Below are 23429 nucleotides of genomic sequence, written 5' to 3'. Positions count from 1 at the left end.
TGCAATAGATTGGGTTCTTTGACTTGTGTTACTTCCTTTTCATTTAAGACCTCTACAGTTTTATCATTCTCTCCGGTCCTCTCCTCCTCACTCTCTATAACAGTATCAGTGGTAGGTGTAGTCACAGATTGACTCCTAGGGGGTACTACTTCATCGCTCCCCCTCAATGTCTTTCCACTCCTAGTGGTGATAGCATTTACAGAGTTTTTAGGGTCAAAACCTTGAGGTGGGAGTTTTGACACTCCAACCACATCCTTTATAGCACTATCCAACTGAGAAATCTGGGTTTCAAGCATTTTATTATGTGTCATCACTTCATTAAACTTTTTGTCACTGGTGGCCATGAAAGTGTTGAACATTTTGGTCTGTGCTTCCATCATCTCCTCCAAACTAGTCCTTTGCGATGGTCCTTGAGCATTGTAGTTGTCATTAGAGGCTCGGGAGCCACGCGCATTAGACTGTTGGGGATTTTGATTTTGGAAGTTGTTCCTGTTACCATTGTTATTCCAATTTCCCCTGTTATTGGCATTCATGTTCTGATTGTATTGCCCTTGATTACCTGCATTTTGTTGGTAATTATTCTGATTACCAAAATTACCATGTTGATTATAAGACCCTTGGGGATTTTGGTCCCTTTGGTTCCTGTTTCCCCACTGGTTTTGCTGTTGGTAGTCAGAATTATTACCCTGTTGATTATAATTGTTCCCTCTTTGATTAGGTGGTAAATATCTGTTATTGTCATTCCTAGGTCTATTATCATAAGACAAGGCATTGACTTGTTCATTATCACACTCATTACCATCATTATAGTTGGATTGAAATTGGGAATCTACGTTACAGGCAGAGGTATCATGGTCATAAGACCTACAGTTTTCACAGAATATACATCCAGCAGGCATATTATTAGAGTTAGAGTGCATACCTGCTCCCTTAGAATAGGATGGAAGATTTTGATGCGGTGGAGCGTTGAGCTTCTCTTTGATAATTGACATTTCCTTACCTAGATTTACAATTTGCGATGTCAAATTCCCGATTACATTAAGATGGTCTACCGAATAGACCGCTCCTCCACTCTTGCTCATGGCCTCTCGCTCTCCATCTTGCCAATCCATGTGGTGTCGTACCACATCTTCTATGATATCAATGACTTCTTCTTCGGTTTTGTTCATAATGGGGCCACCTGCTCCCGCATCCAAACTGGTCTTCCCTTGAGGACTCAATCCTCCATAGAAAATCTGTAAAACTTGATATGTTGGGATTCCGTGGTGTGGGAACTCTCTTTGATACTCCTTGTACCTTTCCCATGCTTCGTAGATTGACTCCCCACTCCTTTGCCGAAATCCCTGGATCAAAGCTCTAGCATCGGTCGTCTTCTTTTGGGAATAAAATCTTCCCAAGAATGTTGTCGTGACATCATCCCAAGTGTGTAGAGAGTTCGGCTTCACCTCCTTCTCTAACCATTCGAGAGCTCTCCCAATAAGTGAAAAGGGGAAAAGCTTCAATCTCACGAACTCTTGATTCACCCCATTAACCTTGATGGTATTGCAGTACTTCTCAAATTCGTTCAAATGAGCCAAAGGGCTCTCATGCTTGGCACCACTAAACTGCCTTCTCTCGATGAGGGTGATCATAGCCGGCCGGATCTCGAAATCATTGGCCTCAGTAGTGGGTGGAGCAATCCCACTTGAAGCTCTATACGCCCCAGGAGTTCCCAACTCCTTAAGGGGTCGTGGTGCTGGCCGATTGGGTTGGCGCGGTATGTCTGCCATTGGAACCTGTTGTGTGTTGTGTTCCTTTCCTTGAGAGTTTGATGACGTCAATCGAGATTTACGATTGCTCTTCAAAGTTCTTTCGATTTCTGGATCGAAGGGTATTAATTCTCTCTGTTTAGACCTGCGCATACACACTAACCAAACCAATTAAATAGCAGGGCTACAAGTGTAGCCAAAAGGGAAAAATCTTTTTTGTGCTTTTTTATGATGTACTAGACTCAAGAAATCAAAAAGCAATTAACAAACACCGTTCCCCGGCAACGGCGCCATTTTTGACAAGGGTTAAATCGGTCGCTACAATCTAACTCTCAATCAAACAATACTTATACGAACACCCTATAACCAAGTACAATGGCAAATAAAGGTTCGGTCCACGAGGAACAAGAGTAATTGCAAATCAATCTTAAACCTAAGCTAGTTCGAAATCAATGGAAAATGGTGTTCTAAAATAATACTAATAAGATGGAATAAATCAATAAACTAAGACACTAGGGAGAACGGGAATCCGCCTAACCATTGGCAACTAAGCAACAAGGAATCACAGAGACAAACGGGATATGCAAAGACTATAAGTCTGATCAATATCATGTGATAGGAAGACAACGAGCAATACTAAGCTTGGATTTCTCATGCACTTAACATTACTCGACACATAATCAAACCACATTCAATAATGAAATACTCAATTCACAATCTCTTGTTCAAATCAAGAATATCATGCAATCAAATTCAAGATTCTAGGTTAGCTACTCCTATTATAATGAATTAACATGCAATCGCATTTAATCAATTTAATCACAATCCGTTTATCAAAATCAATCCTCAATTACATAGATTACCTAGGCCGGGTTTCATCCCGAAACCCTAGCTAGGAGACTACTCACACATATTCATAATCAAAGCAATAATGAATTCCAAAAGCATAATAGATATAAACATGAATTCTGATTAAGGAATAATAAAGCTTGATTAATAAACAAGAATGAATAATACCAATTGTATTGATGCGAATCAATGGAAAAGTTCAGAACTTTGATATCCGTCGTCAATGAATAATACAAAGAATCTTCGCAAATCTTGCTTCAAATCAATCCAAGAAAACTAAAATCTCTAGAAATATCTCTAAGAAAACTAATGAATCTCTAATACTAAGAACGTTCTCCAATAACTCTCTACAAAGGCTCTCAAAACTATCTCTAAAACTGTCTGAGGAATCCTCTTAAAGTTGGGTCTTATATACGTCTTCTAATGCGAAGAAGTCAAGCGCGCAGTTAACCCTGGATCAGCACGGCCGTGCTGTATTTGGCACGACCGTGCTAGCTTGTCAGTAAGTAAACCGGATTTCTTCTTCAAATTGGCACGGCCGTGCTATATATGGCACGGCCGTGCAGCTTCCTGGCACGACCGTGCTAAAAATGGCACGACCGTGCTGAATATGCTCTAGCACGGGGCTCATACTGAAGCTGACACGGGCACGTGCAACATCTGGCACGGCCGTGCTAATGGCCTGCACGGCCGTGCGGGTGCGTGGATACTGACACGGCCGTGCTATTGGCTTGCACGGCCGTGCTGCCTTGCCTGGGGTTGCTTGCTTATAGGCCAGCACGGGTGTGCCTATGGTAACACGGTCGTGCTGCCTGTGCTATGTAATCAATGCACGGCACTTGAACTTCCTTAACTCCTCGGACTCCGGTCAAGGCTAGCTCGGTTACGCATCAAGGGCTCGGGATCCGATTAAACTCGGTTGATATTACCTGAAAACACATCAAAAACAAACCGAAAATCCGTGAAGCACGTAATATGGGGAACGTAAGCATAACAAGGTAATAATCGGCCAAAGCGGCCCCAAATACATCCAAAATCATCCTAAAATATGCTCTAAAGCGCGCCCTAAAATGCGCTTGTCATTCGTCATACTAATTAATTTTTTTTACCTAAATCTCTAAACTCTCTAATTAATTGACCTGTAACCATCAAATTAAAACTCTTTAATTTGTTTCAGATTAATTTCCCCTTACATTATTAACATCGACACCTTAATTCAAGACTTACTTATACGGGGTACTTTCTAACAACACCTAATGTTGCTAGCTATGAATGCAAATACATAAGAACCTTTAAGCTTTAATTTAATTATGAAGAATACGCTGTAAAAAAAATTTCATACATATTACATACGAGTACTAGTTTGTCAATTTATATTTTTCTGGTACATAATATGGTAAAATAAAATTTGTCTGACAAACGTTTATCAAAATTAGTCGTAACCATAGTTGTTGAGACCAAAATTTATCACCACCAAAGATCTAAATGACCACCTCTATTTTGTTTTCTTGTTAGTTCATTAATATGAAACAAGCATTTAATGTAATTTGTACCCTTTGATTTCAATTGTCTTAACTTGTCATGGAGTGTTTCACGACATGGGCGTGAGAGCAATCCAAGTATCCAACAATAAGCTTACATGTATGCTTTTTTTTGGAGAAACATTTTTTGTTGCTTTGAATTAATTTCCACCACCTATCATGCACTTAACTTATCGATTTTCACGTGTATTCAAAACATTGCAATTACTTTCACCATTTAAGCAGTGAATCTACTTGGAGGTGAAAGGTATTGCACATCCCTTTTTAACCGTATACCCATGTTGACCATGAATTATCTCCATTGACCATTGTAATAGGAAGACTGTGGATATGTGAGATATTGCTATATACTCCGTATAATATATATCTCATTAGTTTGTATCAAGCCAACTTTGGTCTAGTGAAAAAAAGAGTACCTTTCCATTATGAGGTTAGGGGTTCAATCTCTACTAGTGATAATTTGGAGGGAGTGAGATTCCCTTATCTTTCCCCAGTTCTTCCTAATTGTCTAGTTCGCTAACCCGGGCTGGGAGGACCCGTGAGTCGTTTCGCAATATTATCACATCGAAAAATTCATGTAGACATAATATTTAGGGCGTATTTGTAGCTTTTAGGACAATCACCTCTATAGTTACATTTTGTCGAACACGCCCTAAACCAAACATATACATATGAATCTAATCTAATCTAATCATGACCAAACATATACATATGAATCTAATCTATTCCATGATTAGATCTAAGTTGTAGTACATCTATTACATTATATAAAGATCACTTGATCAAATTATCATATCTGAACACAAAGGTCAAAATCAGAGGTAATTAATAACATCATTCAAAATGTAGAGAGGGTTTAAAGGACAATAATGTGGATAAGATTCGACTCATATTATTGCTTGTACAAATATACCAACATTCTAGATGATGAGAGATTCAAAAACATTAATGTGGATAAAGTTCAACCCAATCCCATATTTTGAATATTACCCAAAAAAATCAACCAATTAAACCACATTTTAATAAAGTTTTTTTTTTTTTTTTTTTTTTTTTTTTTTTTTTTTTTTTAAGTGAAAAAAAAAAGTAAAAGTAGTGGGGTTTGGGTAATAAAAATTCGATTAGTAACACTCTGTCACGTCTTCCGATTTCAGCTGCGGAGAAAGAGGGATAAAGCTTCACAGGTACTCTCTTTCTCTTCTCTCTCCTCTTCCTATTCATCCTTTTCTCCCCTTTCCCTCTCAATTTCGGGGATCCCAATTATCTAGGGCTCTTTTGATTTTCTGGGTATGTTCTATTTTCTCCCGATCTATTTAATCATTCCTTCATTTTCACTCTTTTTTTTTTGAATTTTTACTTCTTCTGTTTGATGCTTATTTTAGCTTATGTTCAGTTATGATTAAACTTCTGTTAACTACTATATTAGGGTTTAATTTATGTTTTCTTAGGTTATGATTGTTTAATTTGTTCTGGGGTTTGTTTAATTTTTGGTTTGATGTTGATATTATTTGATTGTCGGTGTGTTTGAATTATTTGGTCAATGAGATTTTTTTTGTTAGTTTGAAATATGTATGAAATAATTTCTGGGTTCTACTGTATTGTAAATGGGTAATGCTGGGTTGGGGTGTTTTTGTTGCGTGATTGTGAAAATTGAAGAGTAATTAATTAATTATACATTCAGTATTCGTCTCGTTCGGATTTAATTGTCACGTTGCTAGTTCGAATTACACTATCCGCTTGAATTATTACTTTCGGATGGAGAAAGGGAGTATAATCAATATGTAGGAGATAATATATACAACTATACAAGTAGAAGATATTGTTGAAAATATTGATTGTTGTAGTACTTTTTTCTTTATGTATTGTTGTTTGGGTTCAAATCTTTAAAATAATAGCAACGATTAAAGTATGAAGTAGGTCTAGCTAAGCTTTTGTCATAGCATTAGTAGATACAAAAGTTATGCTGGTAGGATTTTTTCCTGCTTATTTTACAACATAGTGCTCCGCAAGGAAGATTTCGAGTCTGTAAATTAGATTAAGAAAGATAACAGCATTTTATAGGTTTTTAGTATGATCTATTAACTTAAAATCGGGTTGATTTGTATGTTCTTTCTGATCATAAATGTTTGACTTGAAGATTGTAATTAATCAACATTGATTTGGTTAGTCGTGTATTTTGACATAGAGAGTAAACATAATAGTAGAATTACTCGAGCATTTGCTATCAATCTTTGTTGCAATGCTTGTTCTTTTAGTAGGTAATCACGTGCTATTTGAACACTTAAACCACGTTATTGGAAAAGTGTTATAACCTTCTCATCACATATTTACAGCTTTAACTGTACACAAATTTCACTTCCTCAGTCTTCTCCTATATTCTTTGTTGGCTTTTAGATTCGCTGTAAGTTGTTAAGCTTCCGAAATTTAGGGTTTTCTTTTATTAGGTTTCTATGTGATAGATTTTCACTTGATAGATCTCTTTATCACCATCTCATTTGCTGAGAAGTTACATATCAAAAGTCATAACACTAAGCTGTATAATGTGTTAACAGGATTGCAGGATGGACGGTTTGAACAGCTTTTGGCAACTAGGTGATGAGCTTCGTGGACAATCAAGAGTGTCAGAAGATCACAAATGGCTGATGGCAGCTTCAAAGTTAGCTGAGAAGACAAGATCCAAGGGGGAGCGCATGAATAATATTGATTTTTCCAAGGGAGCGGCGGATGTGAGGCCAAGGGGATTTGGGTTCCAAGAAGATAACAAATTTGAAAGTCTCAACTTTAACATGTTGAGCCTAGACTCTAAGGGGCCTGAAAATTTGAGCAAAAGCTCCTTTAGGAACAATGTTTACAATATGAATGCTGTTTATCAGAAGAGCAACACTAACATTGTTGAAAACATACCCATTAACAAGTCTATCATCAACAATAACAGCAACAAGGAGCCCAGCAACAACAACAATAACAACAACAACAATGAAAGTGCAAACGATAAAAGGTTCAAGACCTTGCCTGCTGCAGAGACACTTCCTAGGAACGAGGTGCTTGGTGGATACATCTTTGTGTGTAACAATGATACCATGCAAGAGAATCTCAAGCGACAGCTATTTGGTATGATTTCTTTTTAACTCATGCTTGTGAATTTAGGATTTCAATTTAATCCTGGAATTTCAGTCAACTAGAAGTAGATATGGCTGGAAATAGTATGTCTACCTGCATTCAAATTTCATCATGACCAGTTGATTTCAATTTACAGTGATGAATGATTGCTGATTGTAGCTCCTTCATTCAGGTTTACCCCCAAGATACAGGGACTCTGTTCGCGCAATAACACCTGGTTTACCTCTATTTCTGTACAACTATACAACTCACCAGCTTCATGGCATATTTGAGGTTTATATTAAACCTTACTCTACTTCCTTTATTGTCCTTGACCTATATGAGCCACTAGATTTTAAAATTCGAGTTCTTTTCCCCCTGATAACAGTTAATTAAAATTATTAACAGACTACCTATGAGTTTGATATGGTAATTTGTGCAAAAACCATAGTTCCTTAATTGTGCAATGAATTTACAGGCATCTACTTTCGGGGGCTCAAATATAGATCCAACTGCATGGGAGGATAAGAAATGCAAAGGTGAATCAAGGTTTCCTGCGCAGGTAAAATGAAGATCATAATGCTTAGATTTCTCTTTCGTTTTTTTTTTTTTTTTTTGAAGTGCATAATGTTTCCTAACATTTGCATTAACATTTGCATTATGGTTACCTGTTCCCTCCAAATTTCAGGTGAGGATTCGTATTAGAAAGCTTTGCACAGCCCTGGAGGAAGATTCCTTTAGGCCTGTCCTGCACCACTATGATGGTCCCAAGTTCCGCCTCGAACTTTCAGTGTCAGAGGTAACATTACTCATTACTCATTTCATTGAGACATTATCCTAAAATTATTGGCTCTTAATTTCTTATCCTCTGTGTGGTTACTTATTCTTGCCATTTTGCAAGTCAAAATAAATTCACTTTATCACCTTTTTATAGGTGATAAATCAAAGTATTTTAAAGGCTTGACACCTTAGCACATCAACCTTGTCAGAAAGTTCCTGATCTCTTAATCCCTCTAAGTAAAAGGCATGTGTCAGTATTAATTCAATAAGGTAGTTTTACAGTATCAAGTGAAATGGGTGCTGTATTGTTAAGTTGTTTAGAAGTTATGTTTGTGGCCCAGGTGGTGGTTGTCTGAACACTGAAATAAACAGCATGTAAAATCGTTGGTGGTTGGTTGTTTAGACGACCCGTTTTTTTGACCCTTATATCTATTTGTCATTGTCTTGCAGACCCTGGAGCTGCTCGACCTTTGTGAACAAGCCGGAATGTAATCTGCTTTCTGCATGAACTGTTGTCTGTAGATTGCGCCAGCATATTGTAGATTTCACGTTGTATCTGTAATATGGTGAGCCAAATTTTCCGCAAAGCGCAAGCTTGGAAGATGTGTTCTGGCTTGGGTTTATTTATCAAAATGTAGGGAAGGTGTTTGAGTAAAATAAATGTATTTTAAGAGTTCGTGATCATATATTGTATGTTATTGCAGAGGAGTGATTCTTGCTTGTATGATCTGATGGCTGAATTTCAATGAAAATGAAAAATGAGACGAGAAAATCCATGTATCTGTATTTTGTGACTATAAATACTTAATCTACTATTCAGTGTGTTAAATGGAATATTGCAATGGGTGACTGACTGGCTGATGTCTTTTTCCATTTCTTCCTTCGGATCAACATATCCAAGCAAATTGGGAAGTACTATGTTTGTTCGGGTTGATTTGAAGATTATGTATGTAATATCATGTTATATTCTCAATAATAAGAACAAAATAAACTAGTAATTGTCTAGCTTTCACTTGCAAAATAAATCTTTGTAAAACAAGCAAACTTTTGAGACTTCTAAAATTAGCTATTGTCTAGTTCTCATTTAGGTAAAAGTAGGATTTTTTTGTAGCAAACAAAATTTGAGACTTCTATAATTAGCTCTCTCTAAAATAAGTAATTTTGTGATTTCTTGGTTGACAAAACTTTTGGACTTTGCAATATTTGGATTGGTAACTTTCTAATCCAATTGAAGGATCATGGCATGTTTGCTAATTAGGTAAATGTCATGACAAATTAGAAGTGCGGGTTCTTAAGAAATGCATACATGACAAATTGTTTGATTGCCATAAAATAAACGTAATGGGTGAGTGGAAATTCCTCATGAAAAATGGTTCAGTTATTCATCCCTTGGCAGTTCATAATTCTCAAGAAATACTTCAAAGTAATGCTAAGTGCCATCCAAACATTATCAAGCTATATCCTAGAATGTTGACGAGGAAATAGCCTCCCTTAAAATGATTAATACCCATGTGAATTAGTGGTTTCTCCCTAATTTCACTTCCCTAATAATGCAAAATTGTGAATTAGTGGTTTCTCCCTAATTTCCACTCCCAAATAATGCAAAATATTGTTTGATTGAACATTAGAAATTTTGAATTTTACTTGTTTCCAAAAAAAAAAATAAAAAAATAAAAAAATAAAATTAAATTTACAGATAGTTTCCCTACATAGAGTGATAGAGCAACTGATTTCCTCTAATTAGTGGTAAGTTAAAAATTTCATCTCCCTACATAGAAAAACCTAACTAATTTCCTCTAATTAGTGTTAAGTTAAAAGGTTCATTTTTTGCCAACCCAAACAAATCCGCTTATTTCTCTTTTCAAATGATTTTCAATTGCCATGTTTTTTTTTATGTCAACACAAGCATCAAGTATGGTTCTCAAATATTACAGAGACAATGGACGTTCATTGCAGTTGGTAAGACTTACGAACGCCCTTTTTCATTACACCAAGCATGTAGATTATCCCTTGCAAAACTTGGTAGGCAGAGAGCAAAAGGAGCACAAATTCTTTAATTCACAAGATATAACTATATAAGTTCTACAATTACAAGCATATAGATTGTCCCTTGCAAAATCTAACCCCTGATACAAATTCCGCGCATGTCCTTGCCCACATGAGGTAAGTACAGTCAGACAGGTAGCAATGCATTACTAACCTAGGTAGGTTGAAGCATTATAAAACACAGGAGTGACTCTCCCACCAAACTCTGTAGCTTTTGCTACACTAAGACTTGGTCAAGCAACATATTCTGAACCTCTTCTTTATCCTGATGGTAACAATCCCTCGCATCAAAGTGAAGCTGCATTTAGAAAAGCCCAAATTCGCTGCAACAACTCAGCTTTCACGGGATCAGGAATAGATGCTGCATGACAAGATCACAACACATTAAGTAAAAATGTTAGCAACTATGAGTAATGATTACAAACAAAATGCAGGTGTTGAACTACAGCAAATAAAATCGCTACAGGTGGAGAATCCGTCTGTTTAAAATTTCCAATCACTTTCTCAGATGTAAAAATACAAAATGTCAGATTGTCAGAAATATTAAATCACTACACATCATGATTACAGGTTCTGCAACACAAAGACCAAAGAACAGTTCAAGTATTTAGGCTCTAATTGCTAATCATTCATCAATATGATGCACATGACTTGTCATTTATTAAGACCAAAAACAAAGTTAAGGTGGTGAACATCCTAGTATTACATAATATACACAGCTAAATATCATTTTCGCTGATTCTAGTTTAGGTTAGTGACAAAACAGAACTGTTACTTAAGTTATACTTCTGTTCCATAAACTTCATAGCACAGCTCATTTTGATTCTCCCTTTCAAAAAACATATAAATAAATCGTTGTTCCCCCTGACAGCCTTGGAGTTGGAGGCACTCCTTCATTGTCTGATCTACTCCCCATTTTGTACAATAAAGATTTCTAAGTAGCAGGGCTTGAAAAAGGGAATCACCTTGTTTTCTTGTTCCCTTTATAGTTACTCTGTAGATCACTTATCAACACCAATTTTCCCAACAACTCCCCACCACCCCAAACCCTTCCAAATAAAAAGAGACGAGAGATTAGTGTGAAGATGATGCAATTCATTAAATTGCCAAAAGCTTCTTACTTGTTCTGATTTGAAAACATCTCATTTGTAATTAGATTGATAACAACCTCTATCTTAACAAAGTGCTGCTGCACATATCTGTCCCTCATCTACCCCACTCAATTTGCAAGTCTCTTTGGAGGCATTGGGGTAATGTTCATCTATGTAGAGAATAACTGCAAGCTAGAAATCCTCTACGGCTCTAACCCTGGCTCCACATACTACCAGTAGCTAAAAACCCATTAACACATTAGAGCTAAAACACCACATGCCTCACAACCCGCAAGACAGCCATGCTAATCATTTACCAATTCAAACCATTCTACAACATGCTGTCAACTAAAATTCTTCCAACAGTAGCAGGACTATGGAGTTTATTTAGTAGTATTACATGTCAAGAGTTAGCTTTGACATAAGAAAACACATACACAGCAAGAGAAGCAACACATGAAGCAAGATATGAGTGATATAATCATCAATACCTCTTCCTTTTGGAGTTATTAAATGTACTAGATCATCAACAGTTACATTATTCCTCCCTTTCTTCTTATAAATGCCCTGAAAATAGAAGCAAATCTTAGAAACTCAAGCATGGCAAATCACAAGATTACAAGACATTTGAATCAAAAGCTTCATAGTCAAACTGTACTATAAAGAACAACCTTGATCAAAACAAGATAGCTATAATTTTTGTCTCTCAACTTCAATTTTGGAAATAACACATAATTTCCTAACAAAAATACTACAATATGTCAATATTGACATGAATACACATAATATCCTCTTTCCCTTACAAAAAACTACAATATTGACAGAATTAAAGTATTCCCTCCGCCCAAAATTTAGTTGTCATGTTGCGGGTTCAAATTACACTATCAACGTGACTAATAATCCCGAAAACAGGAGTAGAGGATATGAACATCTATACTATAGAGGGTTCAAAGTCTTCAAACCTGCAGTTCGATTTCATTTCATCCTTCCATCCACACTCAATGAGCCTTTGTTGAATTGACTACCTTAATATTTTGATGATTGACTTACATAAAACAAACTCTGACTAATGATGTTTATGAGTCTTGGTTGAACAGAAAGATTCAGGTACACAAATACATGTTCCGGAGTAGGAACAACAGAGTTTGGAAGACTTGATGATGAATGCAAGCTTTCAAGATGTCCTCACAACTCTATATACTTAGTTACTCAGTGTACGAGCTTAAGAAACAAAAGTGTTGGAAGGAATGGAAGGAATTAAGAAGAAACTCGAAGTTCTTGAAGGAACCTGTAGTTCCCGAAGGAACTTGACGATTGACTCAGAAAGTTTTAAACGAAAGTTTTAAAACAGTTTTCATATCCCTTAATTTAAGGAAGTGATAAAAATCAGTTTTGAAAAAGATTTAAAAAGATTTTATAAATAAATAAATAATTCATTAATTTAAAAAGATAAGTTTTAAATTAATTAATTATTTATCTTTTCATTAATAAATAAATAATTATCTTTTTTATTAAATAATTATCTTTTTGAATAACTGATTTTTTTGACTTGGTAAATACTGGCTCCTAGTATTAAGGAGAACGTTGAACTTGGGAGTCAAGCTAAGGAAATCATGTTCCTAAATTTCCTCTGCCTACATCCCAACTTCTCAGCCAAAGAGAACGTGGGATTAAGGGGGAAGTGGGAATTTGATGGAAGCTTGAATATTCTCCTTATAAAAACAGATCAACGTTAAGTTTTGAAAGCGTGGAAAAACAATCTTAAGTATTCTGAGCATAGAGTTTCAAAGTGTTTAAAAGAGAAGTTCCTTCCATCCTTAGTCTCTTAAGTTCTTTAGGAAATACTTGTAATCATTGTGTAATTGGGTTTGGGTTGTGAGAGTTGTAAAGTGTGAGACTAGAGAAAGTTGTTTACACTGTACAAGTGATTCGGAGTAGAATCACAAAGTGTGAGAAATTGTGATTGAGGGATCACAGTTGGGTAACTTGAGTTCCTCACGGAACTTGAGTCTAGGCAACGTATTAGTGATTGTAAATCATTTTTACATAGTGAATTTATTCATTGCTTGTCGAGTCAAGGTGGAGGAACAATGTCGAAGGACGAGAGACTAGCTGAAGGTTATTCTACACAAAGACCTCCACTCTTCAATGGGAAGTACTACGCCTATTGGAAGACGAGGATGGAGATGTTCATACAGTCCGAGAATTATCAAGTCTGGCGAGCTATCGAGGTAGGAGATTACGAGGTAACAAAGACCAATGCAGAAAACGAGGTAATTCCTAAACTTATTTCTGAATACGATAGAAGCGACTTTGAGAAGAAAGAGATTAATGCTACTGCTAAAAAACTCCTAGTTTGGGGTTTAGGGCCAGATGAACACACTCGTGTTATGGGATGTAAAACAGCAAAAGAAATATGGGATTTACTAGAAATAACCCACGAAGGAACTCATGAAGTTAAACGTTCTAAAATTGATATACTGCTTTCTAAATATGAACGTTTTGAAATGGGTTCAAAAGAAACTATTCAAGAAATGTTTACTCGTTTTAAAAATATTACTAATGAATTAGTTTCTCTTGGTAGAGTTATTCCTATGGATGAACAGAATTCTAAGGAGTCTTCTTGAAGATGAACGGTGGAGATCCAAAGTGGCAGCTTTGCAGGAATCAAAGGACTTTACAACTTTCAACCTTGAACAACTTGCAGGTTCCTTAATAACTCATGAGCTTCACCTATCAAACAAAAGCCAAGAAAGTTCAAAGAGCCGAGGAATTGCTCTAAAGGAATTGCTCTAAAGGTTGTCCAACCAAGTGAAGAGGATTCCGAATCTGGAGAGGAAGAAGCTGCCATGCTAGTCAGGAAGCCAAAAAAGCTGTATCGCAACAAAAGGTTTGGTGACCAAAAGAAAAGGAACTTCAAGAAAAACCAATATTCCAAGGAAACTGGAGGATGCCACAAATGTGGGAACACAGATCACTTCATCATGCCCTCTCTGGGAATCAGAAAAAGGAAAAGGCGAAATGAAGGAACACGGAAAATCTAATACTCCAAACTTTTCAAAATCTGATTACAGGAAAGCCATGATAGCTGCGTGGGGAGACACAAGTTCCGAGGATGAAGAAGAATCCACGGAAGAAGAGACGACAAACCTGTGTTTGATGGCTAAACACAGTGAGTCTGCTAAAAAGTCAGAGGAGGTAAATCTCAAACCTAAATTTCTGAAATCCCTGTCAAAAGACAAATTAATTTCTTTGCTCATAGAAACTTTGGATGAATATAAAGAAATATGTCTTAAACTTGGACAAAATGAAAAAGCTCTAGAAATCTATAAGGATCATATGAAATATTTGAATAGTTCAAGAACAGATGTTCAGGGAAGATTCTTTGATTTGCTAGATAGAAACTCTATGCTAAAGGAAACATTGGAAAGAGTCAAAAATGAAAATATCATGTTAAATGTTGAATTGACTCAGTATAAATTGTTATGCACTAACATTGATTCTAATAATGCTCTTTAATTGCCTTTAGTAACCTTTAATGATGATCTTGAAAATTTGAAAAAAGAATTGCAGGTTAGTAGGTTACTAAAGACAAAAATGAATCCCTTGAAAAGGATTTAGAAAGAGCTAGAAACAACAAAAGTGCAATCCACATGGGAGTTCCAAAGTGGATATCTGAAGCTCAAACCAGAAGGACAGAGGGTTTGGGTTTCAACCACAAAAAGAAGAACAGTGGTAAAAAGAAAAAGTACGTGGAACTCCCTAGTGAGACTGTGTGTTCCTTCTGTGGCAAGTCAGGACACAAAGATACTGATTGCAAAAGAAAGGAACTTAAGTCCACTAAAAATATAGCTTATGTATGGCAAAAGAAAAATGAGTTTGCTGTATCAACAAAGGAACCTATGAAAGATGGGGTTCCTGAATTTAACCCTTAGTTTCTTTTGCAGGTCGAAGTGAGGGGGAACAACCAATGGTACCTCGATAGTGGTTGTTCTAAGCACATGACAGGAGACAAAACTAGATTTCTCTCACTGACGGCCTATACAGGAGGAACTGTGACCTTTGGTGATAACAAGAAAGGCAGCATTGTTGCCGTAGGAAAGGTTGGAAGGTCAAGTTCCCAAGCTATTGATAACGTTTTTTTAGTCGAGGGCCTCAAACACAGCTTATTAAGCATATCACAATTTTGTGATAAAGGAAACTCTGTAAGTTTTGATTCTGAAAAATGTAGCATCATTCAGAATGACACTGGGAAAGTTTTGCTGGAAGGAACTCGGAAAGGAAACACTTATACAGTGGATCTCAATACAGTTCCGAGGAACAACTTAACTTGCCTCAGTGTCATTGAGGATGATCCTTTACTGTGGCATAAACGTTTTGGTCATGCAAGTTTCTCTTTGATTGATAAGTTAAGAACAAGGAACTTGGTAGAGGGACTTCCTTCAATCAAGTTCCTATGTGACAAAATTTGTGACGCTTGTGTGAAAGGAAAGCAGGTGAGGACATCCTTTAAATCCAAGAAGATGGTGAGTTCCACGAAACCCTTAGAGTTAATTCATATGGATTTATGTGGTCCTATGAGAATTCAAAGTAGAAGTGGAAAGAAGTACGTCTTAGTAATTGTTGATGATTATTCTAGATTTACATGGGTTATTTTTATGTCTAGTAAGGATGAGACTTTTGATGAGTTTGTTACATTTTCCAGGAGAATTCAAAAGTCCACACCTTAGATCCGATCATGGCACTGAATTTGAGAATTTTAAATTTGATGATTTATGCAGGGAACAAGGCTTAAGTCATAATTTCTCAGCTCCAAGAACTCCACAGCAAAATGGAGTTGTGGAAAGGAAGAACAGAACCTTAGAAGACATGGCTCGAACCATGTTAATAGCCAGCGATCTTCCAAGGAACTTCTGGGCAGAAGCCTTGAATACAGCCTGTTATATTATAAATCGTGTCATGCTAAGCCCTATATTAAATAAGACACCCTATGAACTGATAAAAGGCAGAAAACCGAACATATCTCATCTTAGAGCATTCGGTTGTAAATGTTTTGTGCATAATAATGGTAAAAGAAACATAGGGAAAATTGATGAAAGAAGTGATGAAGCCGTATTTCTTGGATATGCTACTAACAGTAAAGCGTATAGAGTTTACAATGTGTTGAGGAAAGTGCGCATGTTATATTTGATGAAACTAATCCACTTCCATGTACACAGGAACATGAGGACTATGATTTTGAAATTGGTCTAGTACGTTCTCAAGAACAAGAAGAAGATGCAATAATTCCAAATAAGCAGCCAACTCGAGTAAATGAAAATCATGAAAATCCGGAGAAGGAACTCGACATACTAACTAAAGTTCCTTCGACAGAACAACCTCAGATTGAAGAACCTGTCGAGGAACCAATAACACAAGAGGAAATCACTGAAGAAGAAGCAACTGGCTCAGAAAATAAGAATAGTCGAGTTACTATCCAAACCTTCCAGCCCAAACCTTGGAAGCACCAAAAGTCACACCCACTAGAAAAAATTATTAGTGACTTATGCAAAGGAAGTCAGACTAGATCGCAAATGAGGAACTTCTGTGCCTTCAATGCTTTTCTATCTACTTTGGAACCTCGCAACCATAAAGAAGCCTTAGAAGACCCTGACTGGATTATAGCCATGCAAGAGGAACTTAATGAATTCAAAAGAAATCAGGTATGGCATCTTGAACCTAAGCCACTAGATAAAAAGGTCATAAGGTTTAAAATGGGTCTTTCGAAACAAACTTGATGAATATGGTACAATTGTAAGAAATAAGGCTAGGTTGGTTGTAAAGGGATATAACCAACAGAAAGGTATTGATTTTGAGGAAACATTTGCTCCTGTTGCTAGACTTGAGGCTATTAGAATTTTAATATCTTTTGCTGCTTTTATGGGTTTTAAACTGTATCAGATGGACGTAAAGTGTGCGTTTTTGAATGGTTTATTAAAAGAAACAGTTTACGTCGATCAACCCCCTGGATTCGAGAATCCAAACTTTCCAAACCATGTTTTTAAACTTGATAAGGCTCTCTACGGGCTAAAACAGGCTCCAAGAGCATGGTACGAAAGATTGTCCAAGTTCCTTTTGGAAAATGATTTTAAACGAGGAAAAATTGATAAAACTTTGTTTTTAAAATCTAAAGGAACTCATCTCTTAGTTGTGCAGATCTATGTTGATGATATTATATTTGGTGCAACTAACGAATCTTTGTGCAAGTACTTTGCTGACTTGATGTGCAGTGAGTTCCAAATGAGCATGATGGGGGAACTCAATTTCTTTTTAGGACTGCAGATCAAACAAACAGAATCAGGAATATTTATACATCAGCAAAAATATGTCAAGGAACTCCTGAAAAAGTATAACCTTGACAGCGCAAAGACTAACCACACTCCTATGGGAACTAACTCTAGGTTAGACGAAGATCTCTGAGGAACTTGTGTGGACCAGACAAAGTACAGAGGTATGATTGGTTCCTTACTATACTTAACTGCAAGTAGACCTGACATTTCTTTTAGTGTTGGTCTGTGTGCTAGGTTCCAATCAAACCCCAAAGAATCGCATCTAACAGCCGTCAAGAGAATACTGAGATATCTCAAAGGAACTAACGACTTGAGTTTATTCTACCCAAGAAGTGACACATATGATCTTACTGGATTTGCCGATGCCGACTATGTTGGGGATTTGGTGAATAGAAAATGTACATCAGGTATGGTCCAATTCCTAGGATCTTGTTTAGTTTCTTGGAGTTCCAAGAAACAGAATACAGTTGCTCTATCCACAGCAGAAGCAGAATACACAACTGTTGTGGATAAAACAACAATTACGTGATTTTGGCATAGTTCTTGAATGTGTTCTAATATACTGTGATAATACAAGTGCTATTTGCTATCAAAAGATCCAGTACATCATTCACGTGTAAAGCATATTCATGTTAGGCATCATTTTCTAAAAGACAATGTGGAAAAAGGTTCTATTAAACTAGAATTTGTACAAATTGAATATCAAATTGCTGACATTCTAACAAAGCCTTTGAGTAGAGAAAAATTCGAAAAGATGCGATTGGAACTCGGAATGATAAAGCTGAATTGAGCAGTTCTTCTTGGAACCCCAAGGTATGTCTTAGTGAAACGACTGAGCAATTGCTATATATAACCTTGGTGTGAAAAACATAATCTCGAATTTTGCAATGAAAGAGTGTGTAATTCTAATGAGTATGTGATCATGTGATTATGTTGATGAAGAAGACAAATTAAGCCATATTATTTTCCAAGTTCCTTTTTGTAAAGCTTTGTACATGTTAACCAGTATTTTACTTTGAAGTAACTTACTGGAAATTTTTTTTCTTTCGTAATTTTTATTTTTCTTTATTTTTCAATTTTTATTTTTATCTTTTTATTATTTTTGTTATCTTATAAATTTAAAAACAACAAAAAGATTTTTTTCTCAATTAGATTTTATCTTATGTTTTTTAATTTTTATCATTGTCAAAATAAATCACAACCTTTTCTCTATCCCACTAAACTCTCAACCGTCACCTATCTTCTCACCTCACTTACCACACGCACCCACTCACCTCAAAAAACCCCAAAACACCAACCGCCACTTCCAACCTTCAAAGTTCCTCTAACCAATGAAGAAACCCACCCCTTGAAACCAGAAAACATACTCCATGAAAAATCCCTCTCAAAATTAAGCCTTAAAGTTGTTCGTGGAAAAATTTGTTTTATTACCGATGTACACTCGGAATCTGAGGAAGAGGGAGATCAACGTGAGGGGGAACTGAATGAGAGGGAAAGCATTGATGAGGAGGAAGACAGTGAGAAGGAAGAAGTAAAAGAGGAAGACAGTGAGAAGGAAGAAGTAAAAGAGGAAGAAAACATTGAGAAAGAAAAAGAAAAGAAAGAGAAAGACAGTGAGAAAAATGATGAAAAAGAAGAGGAAACAGAGAGTGAAAAAGAAGAGGAAAAAGAGAGTGAAAAAGAGAGAAAAAGTGCAGTAGAGAGGGAAACAGAAGAAGAGAAAGAAATATAGAGTGAGAAGGAGGAAAAAGATGACAAAGAGGAGTTAGTGAAAGAGCTACTCAAGGAAATTGGAGGCTCTGTTAAACAAATTGTCCCTGTAACAGGTAGAAAAAGGAGAAGCGTTAGACTTGCTTCTTCTAAACCCAGAACACTGAGATCTCAGCCTGTTATTATTGTTGAATTGGATGATGATACATCTAAAGTTTATGAAGGAACTTCCACCCAACAAGTTCCTTAGGGTTCGTCTTCCCTTGTTTCTGAAGGAACTCCATCACCACCCCCCTATTCCTTCCTCTGTTCACCAAACCACACCTTCTCCACCTGCTTCACAGCCTCGTACTTCTGGTTTCGGCTTCAGTGCTTTTAGCTCTGGTCCAAGTTCCTTGCAAATCCAGGAGGAACTTCAGCTTTTGTCCACTACACTTACACAGAGTATAACTAACCTTTCTTCTAAAGTGGATAACCTGGCTACTAAAGTTGAGGGGCTGCAAACTCAGATGCTTTCTCTGGAAGATAAAGTAAATGCTCATATGGACTCCTCGGCTCACGAACTCAAAGCTAAAGTGAAGCAAAGTTGTTACAAGACCATTCTCGATGCGATCAAGGATGTTACCTTACCATGAAGCTGCTACCATTTCCTAGCCCTTTGCAAAACAAACCTACCCCACTCTTTCTTGTGATTTATTAAACAGTGATATTGTCCTTCAATTTTATTTTGTTTGGCTTGTTTTGAACACTTTATTTTGTTTTTATTTCGGTTTGTATTAAACTGGCTAAGTTTGTCTTTGAAATTGATGTTTTCATTTTGGTTGCATATGAACTGTGTGCGCATGCTTAATCGTTCATGAATTCAGATTTACTACTCCCTCCGTAGTTTAGTACTATATATAGCATGCTCTTTCTATCATTTTGATAATGTCAAAAGGGGGAAGAGAAGAACAAACTCAGAAAGCTGGACTCAAACCGATTCCCTTCAAGTCTTCATCATTTAAGTAAAGGTATAAATTTCACAATTTATTAATTTCATGAATGATGCAGACTTCTTTATCCTTAGTTTATTTTATTGCTTTAAATAATTTAATTGTTTTATTTAAGTAATGGTTACTCTGATTGCTTGGATGTTTGTTTCGTTTAACCAAGTTTGTTTTTGTTTGTCATCATCAAAAAGGGGGAATATTGTTGAATTGACTACCTTAATATTTTGATGATTGACTTACATAAAACAAAATCTGACTAATGATGTTTATGAGTCTTGGTTGAACAGAAAGATTCAGGTACACAAATACATGTTCCGGAGTAGGAACAACAGAGTTTGGAAGACTTGATGATGAATGCAAGCTTTCAAGATGTCCTCACAACTCTATATACTTAGTTACTCAGTGTACGAGCTTAAGAAACAAAAGTGTTAGAAGGAATGGAAGGAATTAAGAAGAAACTCGAAGTTCCTGAAGGAACCTGTAGTTCCCGAAGGAACTTGACGATTGACTCAGAAAGTTTTAAACGAAAGTTTTAAAACAGTTTTCATATCCCTTAATTTAAGGAAGTGATAAAAATCAGTTTTGAAAAAGATTTAAAAAGATTTTATAAATAAATAAATAATTCATTAATTTAAAAAGATAAGTTTTAAATTAATTAATTATTTATCTTTTAATTAATAAATAAATAATTATCTTTTTTATTAAATAATTATCTTTTTGAATAACTGATTTTTTTGACTTGGTAAATACTGGCTCCTAGTATTAAGGAGAACGTTGAACTTGGGAGTCAAGCTAAGGAAATCATGTTCCTAAATTTCCTCTGCCTACATCCCAACTTCTCAGCCGAGAGAACGTGGGATTAAGGGGGAAGTGGGAATTTGATGGAAGCTTGAATATTCTCCTTATAAAAACAGATCAACGTTAAGTTTTGAAAGCGTGGAAAAACAATCTTAAGTATTCTGAGCATAGAGTTTCAAAGTGTTTAAAAGAGAAGTTCCTTCCATCCTTAGTCTCTTAAGTTCTTTAGGAAATACTTGTAATCATTGTGTAATTGGGTTTGGGTTGTGAGAGTTGTAAAGTGTGAGACTAGAGAAAGATGTTTACACTGTACAAGTGATTCGGAGTAGAATCACAAAGTGTGAGAAACTGTGATTGAGTGATCACAGTTGGGTAACTTGAGTTCCTCACGGAACTTGAGTCTAGGCAACGTATTAGTGATTGTAAATAATTTTTATATAGTGAATTTATTCATTGCCTATCTTAGTGTCTTTTCTCTTAGTAGTAGATTTAATTCCGCAAAATTTACCATAGTCTACATACACTACAATTCACCCCCCCTCTTGTAGTATACATTGTTCTATCAGCCTTTCCCTCAACAAATCCATCAATCTCTCCTTTTCTCCACTCTCAATCAACTGTAAAGTCAATCAACCAAAAACCCATTTCAATAATCAACCAAATTAAAAATTATATTCAACAAAATCAAAATTCACAATTTTGGGGGTGCTCAAACAATGATTAAAATAAAAACCCCACAAATTTAACGATCTGCCAACAAACAATCAGCAAAAAAGTAAGATAATCTTTTCCAGAAACAGATTAGTGGGGTTGAAGAAATAGACCTTAATGTTGATTTTTTCTGAAAGGGAAAGTTCTTTTTCTTGTTCATCCCCTGCATCTGGTGTTGGTGGACGATTCACTGAATGCCTCCTAAATAATTTGAAAATAAATAAATTAAAACCCAGAAACTATAATACAAAAAGGGAATTATAACAGTGAAATACTAGGAGAAAAAGGTAAAGATGAGAGAGAAAATTGAACAAAGATTACATTGGTTAATCGAAATGAAGGAATTTGTTTGTTTTGTTAGCTCCAGTAATTTTCTAGAATTTTATTTTTAGTTAATTTGAAAACTAAATTTGAAGATTATACATATATATAGATAGATGAATAAGACGACAAGGTGATGAAGGAAATTGGTATGGTATGCCGCCTTTATTAGGGCTGATATTTCAATTTCTGAGCATTGAGTAAAAAATTGATATGGGATTTTTTTTTTTTGGTTTGAAATTATGTGTGGAATATTATGTGAGCCGTAATTAAGAATCCTAATTAGACATGTGGCGAGCGTGTTAAATACATACCCTTTTAAAAATCTTCTAAAGAAAGCTCATAACAAACGCTCTCTCTCTCCCCCAAAAAACCCAACCGTCTTCTCAAAATCGCTCCGACCATGAGGCTCGCCGGCGGGTGTGCGGCTCACCGCCCATGCCATTATGTCGGCGAGCCTCCGATCTACTTCCTTGAGGTGTTTTTTTTTTCTTTTTTCGCTTTGATTTTTTGTCCGGTCGACCTAGCTTTTTTCGCCGCTTCCCCTCTCCGGCCGCCGCTATTCCTCACCAGCCTTGTTGCCGGCTTGCCGCCGCTCTTATTCCCCGCTCCCCCGCCGTGTCTCTGCTCCACCGCCTTGGCCGTCGTCGTCGCGACGTTTTGCAGGAGAACGGGGAGGGAGAGTTATCTCCCTCTAAGTCCCTCGCGTAGGGCCGTTCTCAGTCTGGTGTTTCCAGCCATCGTTGCCGCGGTTCAGGGTTGTGTGGGGTTTGGGCTTCTCGGGCGGGTTCCTACGGGTCGGGCTTTCCTGTACGGTGGTTTGTGGGTTGGGTTGGTGAACCTCGGTGCTTGGATGGTGGTTCTCGGATTGGCTGCGGGGTCGTTTGCTAGGGTTTCGTTTGTAGTTCTCGTTTTTAATTTTCTGTCTGTTTCTTATTTTAGTCGTTGTGTGTGTTGTTCTTTAGGGTTTGTTATTTTTTCTTCTTGTGTGGTGCGTTTGTGTGCTATGGGGTGTGCAGATCGGTGTGTCGATCTTTTGGTGCATGTTTTGAACCGGGTTTTTTGGCTATGGGGCTTTGGTTTGATCTTCTGTTGGTTTGGGCTGAAGGGTTATCCTTCCGAGCTGGGGTCCGTGTTTGAATCAGAGATTGTATTGTCAATGGTGAAGTGTATGGCACCAAGTTTGATTTCTGGTCGAGGAGTATGGGATTCTGAGTCAATGAAGGTTCACGTCAGAAACTACAACATATTGCTAGACCCCCTTGCAAGAGGCTGCATAGGACAGCGTTATATGAGCCAAGGGTATTTCAGAAAGTCATTTTGCGCGTGCAATTGTAGTTTCCTTTATTTCGAACTTGTAATTGGTTCTTTTGTCTTTGTATTGTTCGATTACGATTTCTTATGTAAGTGCCGTAAGGCT

At 36.6% G+C, this 23429-nt stretch overlaps 2 protein-coding genes across 3 annotated transcripts; one reads left to right on the top strand and one right to left on the bottom strand.

Moving 5' to 3' along the window:
• Window positions 1-5211: 5211 nt before the first annotated feature.
• On the top strand, window positions 5212-8867 carry LOC110681924 (B2 protein-like). Of its 2 annotated transcripts, none has more exons than XM_021858097.1 (6): window positions 5212-5319; window positions 6688-7246; window positions 7428-7528; window positions 7713-7796; window positions 7923-8033; window positions 8465-8867. In XM_021858097.1, the coding sequence occupies exons 2-6, from the start codon at window positions 6697-6699 to the stop codon at window positions 8504-8506; spliced, it is 888 nt and encodes a 295-aa protein (XP_021713789.1). In that variant the 5' UTR covers window positions 5212-5319; window positions 6688-6696; the 3' UTR covers window positions 8507-8867. The 2 variants fall into 2 exon arrangements, with proteins under 2 accessions (XP_021713789.1, XP_021713788.1); XM_021858096.1 differs by having other exon boundaries at window positions 5269-5422.
• Window positions 8868-10013: 1146 nt separating this feature from the next.
• Window positions 10014-22311, bottom strand: LOC110681925 (transcription and mRNA export factor SUS1-like). The gene is made up of 4 exons (XM_021858098.1): window positions 22010-22311; window positions 21802-21889; window positions 11643-11718; window positions 10014-10421 (listed from the first exon to the last, which is right to left on the bottom strand). Coding segments are annotated over exons 1-4 (240 nt in total). The 5' UTR covers window positions 22012-22311; the 3' UTR covers window positions 10014-10347.
• Between the last annotated feature and the right edge of the window lie 1118 nt (window positions 22312-23429).

The sequence above is a fragment of the Chenopodium quinoa genome, unplaced genomic scaffold (genome assembly GCF_001683475.1).
Source record: "Chenopodium quinoa cultivar QQ74 unplaced genomic scaffold, ASM168347v1, whole genome shotgun sequence".
NCBI lineage: Eukaryota > Viridiplantae > Streptophyta > Magnoliopsida > Caryophyllales > Amaranthaceae > Chenopodium > Chenopodium quinoa.
Note: the sequence above shows the minus strand (reverse complement) of the source record. Positions and strands in the feature narration are given on the sequence as shown.